A 6,077-nucleotide genomic window follows, 5' to 3' on the forward strand; every position below is an offset into this window, starting at 1 on the left:
AACTAGTGTAAAAGGGACTTGTGGGAGGATTAAACTCCAGTTCTGCTGAAGAACTCCACAGCCTCTTTCCTTACCCTCTCAGGATCCCCCTGGGGTGTGCAGCAGCCAGGTTAGGGGTGCAGGAGGGGATCAGGCACAGCTTTAGCCCCACAGCACAGCGTGTCCTGCTTTGCTTTGCAAAGAGGGAAAACTTGTATTCAGCACCAGATTGTGAAACAAGAGTTTACTTAGGAAAATAAAAACCACAATACTCTGTGTCTGACATACTGAACTGCCTTTTATGTTACATTTCTTTCCCATTGAAAGCAATTTCAAGTCAGAAACAAGTGGGGATGAGGTGGAACTTGTTTGCATGTTTTTAATGTCAACATTTCTCCCAGAAAGATGAGGAACTGAAGGTGATCTGCCTGATTTCAAGTAGGCTGGGTGTAGCTACTGTACATTAAAATATTCATCTTTTCCACTAATTGCTGTGTGGGAGTTATTCACAGACTGAAAGAACCTTTTGTATTTTCTATTGTACATACCAGCTCTAAAACATGGCTCCATTATATTATTTTACTCCTCTGTCACTGGTACAGGTTAGTATTTCACTATATTATCAATCATAAAAAAATCTTTACTTCAATGATACACAGACAAGGGCACTCAAAACTGAAACTAGGATTTGGTTGAACAGGCAAGTTACCAAATCAGACACATTTGCTGAAAGGAAACCTCTCCTTCATAGGAAAGTTGAGTCTCTCTTGTGATGTTATGAAATGAAGTTAAACTCTTGCTGTATTCACAACAAAGTAGTACTAAAAGTCAAACTTCTTAATTGCCACCTCCAAAGATGGTAGGATTTTATCTGCTATTGTTCTGTTTATTTTGTGTGGGTTTTTTTTCAGGAGAGATAATCTGAAACTTATTTCATACACATAGATACCCATTAGACGTGGGAATTTCAGTTTTTATTGTTTCTACATTCCATTTGAAGGTACTGGGCAACATTTTCAAACATTTAAACGTGCATCTACATCTCTTTAGAGATCTAAAACCAGATCATCAGAGCCAGCACATCTGAAAATAAAAACATACATCTTGGAGGCTGAGTCCAACTTCTTGATGTCCAAGTTGGTCAAACTGCATTTCAGAAAAAGTAAGGAAAGATATGTCCGTGCCTGAGACAGTCAACCAGCAGGCTAAAAAATATCACTTGAAACTCAGTACTATGTGTGTTAGGCTCTGACAATAAGTATCAGATGAAGAAGAAAACAGAGAAATGGCAGGAGGGCGTAAAGGGTAAAAAAAAAGATGAACTATGGGAGGGACTAATGATGAGGGAGAGAATGTTTCCAGTCTCTGTTTAACATGAGGACTAATCTTGGAAACATGGGAGCAGCAAATCCTTGTGTGGTCAGGATTGAAATTGCACTGCAGCCTAGACATGAGTCATGGGATAACTGTGTCCAGAGTGATAACTGTACATTAGAAGTAATTATTTGAACAATGCTTGTTTTCATGCACAGAGGAGAACCATCAGTAGATAATCAGAAGAAAACAAATTCAGTATCAGTGTAAAAATCCTGCTTTCTGTGGATAGTGCAGTCCTGTATCCATGGTTAGTGTTCTTTGTGAACAAGGATGTTTGGTCTCACCATCTTCTGGAGATACAGCGCTGGGGTTGTAATGGACTTCAGCTATGGGAAAGAATTGGGAAAAAATTTCCATTATAATTATTTGGTTTAATGTATTTAGAAAGAATCCTGTAAGAGTCTATGCAGAACTCACTGTTTTAACACCTTTGGGGAAATAACACAGATAAGCATGTTTCCAAAAACAACCAGGAATGTTTGGTGCTATTCCTGTTTCAGTAAATGGCTCTACAACAATTTCTTCATCTTGGAAGGCAAAACATTCTGCTGGGATTCTTCTGGATTAAAAAGACTCACAGCAGGTTCAGCTTTCTGGAATCCCCAAGATCTCAACTCTTTTGGGAATGCAATTCCAGTTAGGGAGCACTGTTGTCTATCTCAAGACTATGATGCTTCCTAACTGGAAGTAGGTCCCATGTGGGTAGCAGCCAGCTGGCCCAGGGTAGAATATCTCTTAGATGCCTAAGATGGAAGCTGAGCAGGGTTCCCTTCCTTTTGGAGAAGAGCCATCCCAGGATTTTAAGGGCTTTCTTACTTTCCTTAGTACAAGAGAAGCCATGTGTAATGTAGCCATTAACCCCAAACGACACTCTGGCACAGACAAAGCAGTGAAAGATTTCCTATTTATTTCCATTGGTTGGGATTTGACAGTCACCATATGGAACCTATTGCATTCCAGTCTATGCAGTGCACACTGTTTTTCTTACCAATCTTAAAATTCCTATCTGGAGAAGACCTGGGAAGGAAATCTGAACCATTGGAAGTTGAACTTGTTCCATTAGAATTTAGACTCTGCAAAGCTTGGGATGGTGATTTGCGGTTGAAATGCTTTGGTGTAGATCCTGCAGTTGCACCTGACCCACTCCAGTCTGAAATCAGAGAGTGGAAGGCACAGGAACAAAATTCTGTACAGATATCACATCTCAAACAGCCAGAAAATAACCACCCCTCAGACAGCCAGAGACAGCAAGACATCTCCCTTCTCCTTCCTGGGCTGAGCAAACCCAGCTCCTGCACATAAGAAATAGCTACTAGCATGCCCAATATTTTGCATAAATTTCAGAATCTCAGCTCTATGAAGATTGGAAAGTCACCAAAAACACTGCTCACATAAGGGAACGCTGAATGGCATGTGAGAACAGAATCAGAGACCAAGCTAAAATCATTTTTGGAAATCTGCAGTTTTTACTGCATGCTGTCAACCCATCATCATATCATATAAGCAGTTAATGGGAGAGGATAAAGACTTATTAAAGAAGAATCTTCCAATGCAATGCAGAAAGGCCACTGAGGGAGCCTTATTTCTTAATGTAGAACAAATGTGGCACCAGTAGCAGACAAAGACTCATGAGTCAAGCTAAACAAACCCCCTCAGTGCTTACCAGAATAGTTACTCAGACGGAATCTTCCCCAGCAGAAGTGTGCTCGGCACTGCTTCACTACCTCGTCCTTCATTAGGCAGTGAAACACAAAGATAAAGAACCCTAGAGAAGCAAGAAGAGAGATTAATGTGTTTTCAGATGTATTCTCCAACCCAGTGTCCCTTTTCTAAACGTTTGGCATGCCCCTGATAGTAGTAATGTTCTGCATGGGCAGAGAGGTGGTCCCTGGGCCAGCACTGGGATCTTTAAGGTCCCTTCCAACCCACCTATTCTGTGATTTTATGATTGTGTTGGCCCAGAGTGACACCAAGTCCTTTGTGCATATGGAAGGCTGATAGGAAGAGGTTTCTGCAGATTTTTTTATAAGAATAATCTGCAAGTCACTGTGGATTTTATCAACCATTTTTATGCCCAGATGAAAAGGATTGTGCCGGCTCCTAAAAAGGTGTTTATTGGGACCCATGTTTCCAAGGCATGAATTCATGTCTTTAATAGTCTATAGCAGCAATGATGTCTAAACAACACTGTCATCCCACTGCAACAGAGCCTTCCTTTTAAAATAGCTAAACCCTGTAATAAGAAGCTCTCCTCTTCTCCCATGCTTGAATTACATGATGTTACAGATTTATTTCTATTTTGCAGCCCTAAATTGTTGTATTTATAGCACTACTCCACTGAGAAATTACCTTGCAAGGTGTTAAAAATGCTGAAAAGATACAAGAAAAATATCCTCACTTCTCCCCAGGCAAAAAAGGCAAAGCCCCAAGTTAAGCCCAAAAGGAACATCAAGCTGAAAGCACTTTTGAGGTCTTGGAGAACACTCTGTTTCCAGAATCTGGATCTCTTTTGTGTTCTTGTCTTCACAGAGTGGATTTGGAGGAGAACAGTGATGAACATGGCTGTATTTGTCAAAAATATTAAGAAGAAATAGGCCACAACAGAGATGTAGAACACTCCACTGTCCTGAATCCAGCAGCTGCAAGAAAGGGAGGTGTGGATTCAATATAAGGAGTTTGTGAGAGTGAAACTCAGGAAGCCTGGTTCCCCAAATAAGTATCCTGTGTGCTTCTCCAACACTCAGGGCATACCCTAATGTCCCTTATTTTCACCCAGTGAGGACATTCATGGAATCTCTCTGCTTGCCTTTTTTGATGGATGTTATGGATATTCATTAACTTAGAAACGTTACTATTTCTGCCAAATTCAGATAAACATGACAATTGTTTCACAGCTTAATGATGTATACACACAAAGACACACTGCCTTAGGAAAACCAAGTTAAATATGACTTAATTAGGAGTCTAAATAATAGTATGCCACTGGTTAGCTTTTCCTTAGACATAAATTAGTGTCTTTTTGCTAACAATGGGTAACAGTTTTCCCTCTGAGGTGTCACAGGGGTGTGTTGTCTCTCTGATGGGATAGAATTCAAATATTCCAGGTAATCTTCACCAACAAATGATCAGATTGTGCTAAACAGAAAGCAGGTGAAAAAAATGGAAGCATTTTTACTATAAAACCTTTTTAAAAAAGGATGAAAGAATGCAGTGTTTTCCCACTGGAAAAGAGAGGAGGCTGAGATGATCTAAATAAAAGAATTTGAAATTATGATGAGACAGGGATGTGAATTGACATTAAAAAACAAACAAAAAAACCCAAAAACCCAAAACAAAACACAAAAAACCCAACAAAACAAAACAAACCCAAGAAGCAAACATGCAAAATCCTTGAGCAATTATTGTACCTTCACATTTTACCAGAAACCCAGAACACAAAGGAGCATATACAAATGTCCCACCAGACTGAGCTAATGTCATGTAAAGAAAGATATTTCATGGAAAACAAACAGAGACTTGAGTGGCAGAAGCTTTCCCTGTCCTCAAGCCCAGTTCACTGATGTGAGAGTTACTCTGTGCAGTAGCCATGCATCCAAAATGATTCAATGAACCAGAACCACTAAAAGGACAGGGTAAAGATGGGGAGAAAAGACAAAAGCAAGAGAGAAGTTGTATCTTTCAGATACTCTGGTGACCATCAAAAAGCTGAAAGCATTATACTTACAAATTGCTGTAAGGATTGTTCTCAGAGTGTGACCCATTGCCATAGAAGTCTTTGTTTATAATGAGCACAAGAATAATTACAATAGCTGGTATTCCTAACGTGGAAAGCAAGGGAAAAAGAAATATTTTGATTTAAAAGAAAAAAAATTGGAGAATATGGAAAGATGTCAGATAATCTCTGATGAGTTATTACAGCAGACATATGCATCTTAGGATCAAACTCTACCCCCAAAACCTCCTTCTGAAACAAGTGTAATTAAATATATGGCATAGCAGGTCGAATCTCCCTATTTATGTAAATCACAAATGAGTAGGCACAAAAATATCTGTGTTTGCAAAATGTTTGTGAGTGTTCAAACATCTCCAGAAGGGATCCAATCTGGCAAAATAAAACCAGCTGATTATTACAAAAGCTGAGTGTCAAAAGATAAGCAAACCACAGCATTTTGTGTTAAGAGCTTATAGAGGCAGACGTTTTCCAGGCAGTGTTTTATCAGTCTTCCCTTCCACTCATTTCCCATTTCCCACATTTTTTTCAGTCCTGTCTTTTCTGTGGAGAACAGCTGCTGCCAACAACACCATCATGGATGGCTGCCCCTGAGAACAGTTGTGTGCAATGTCAGATCTGAGGGTAGAGAAGACAATACACTGCACACTATTCAAGAGCCAACCTCCCCCCACTTTAAAACACTAATGGTGACCCAAATAATGCAGACCAAATTCTGCTCTAGGTCAGTGCCTCTGATAACACCGTTTTAACAGCTGAACCAGCCTATGGGCTCTTTTTGTTGTGTTTCTCCCAGACAAGCCTCTGATGCTTGTCCAGGGAAGTCCTCAGGAGAGCAATGAATGCAAGTCAAATCCCCCCTGTGTGGGGGAATCATAAACAGAATGTCAGGTATTCTGGACACAGGGCTTGGAGAAGGAACTAAAAACACTTTTGAGCATCCTCAGTGCAAGGGTGAAGGCTGTGGGGAGCTCATACTGTCGCAGACACA

The 6,077-nt window shown here is 40.2% G+C and overlaps 1 protein-coding gene across 1 annotated transcript; it reads right to left on the minus strand.

The window, feature by feature from the left end:
* Window positions 1-934: 934 nt before the first annotated feature.
* On the minus strand, window positions 935-5,318 carry LOC116793827 (adhesion G-protein coupled receptor G2-like). The gene is made up of 5 exons (XM_032701977.1): window positions 5,081-5,318; window positions 3,706-3,995; window positions 3,020-3,121; window positions 2,345-2,506; window positions 935-1,682 (listed from the first exon to the last, which is right to left on the minus strand). The coding sequence occupies exons 2-5, from the start codon at window positions 3,914-3,916 to the stop codon at window positions 1,555-1,557; spliced, it is 603 nt and encodes a 200-aa protein (XP_032557868.1). The 5' UTR covers window positions 3,917-3,995; window positions 5,081-5,318; the 3' UTR covers window positions 935-1,554.
* Window positions 5,319-6,077: the final 759 nt, after the last annotated feature.

Source organism: Chiroxiphia lanceolata, chromosome 14 (genome assembly GCF_009829145.1).
Source record: "Chiroxiphia lanceolata isolate bChiLan1 chromosome 14, bChiLan1.pri, whole genome shotgun sequence".
Lineage (NCBI taxonomy): Eukaryota > Metazoa > Chordata > Aves > Passeriformes > Pipridae > Chiroxiphia > Chiroxiphia lanceolata.

Excerpts from the sequence above, each read along its gene's own strand:
- LOC116793827 (XM_032701977.1), bottom strand. The coding sequence starts at position 3,916 with ATGTTCATCACTGTTCTCCTCCAAATCCACTCTGTGAAGACAAGAACA. Across the intron at positions 3,122-3,705 it reads CATTTTTAACACCTTGCAAG|GGTTCTTTATCTTTGTGTTT; the intron begins GTAATTTCTCAG and ends TTGCTTCTCTAG. Across the intron at positions 1,683-2,344 it reads AGATAGGAATTTTAAGATTG|CTGAAGTCCATTACAACCCC; the intron begins GTAAGAAAAACA and ends TCTTTCCCATAG.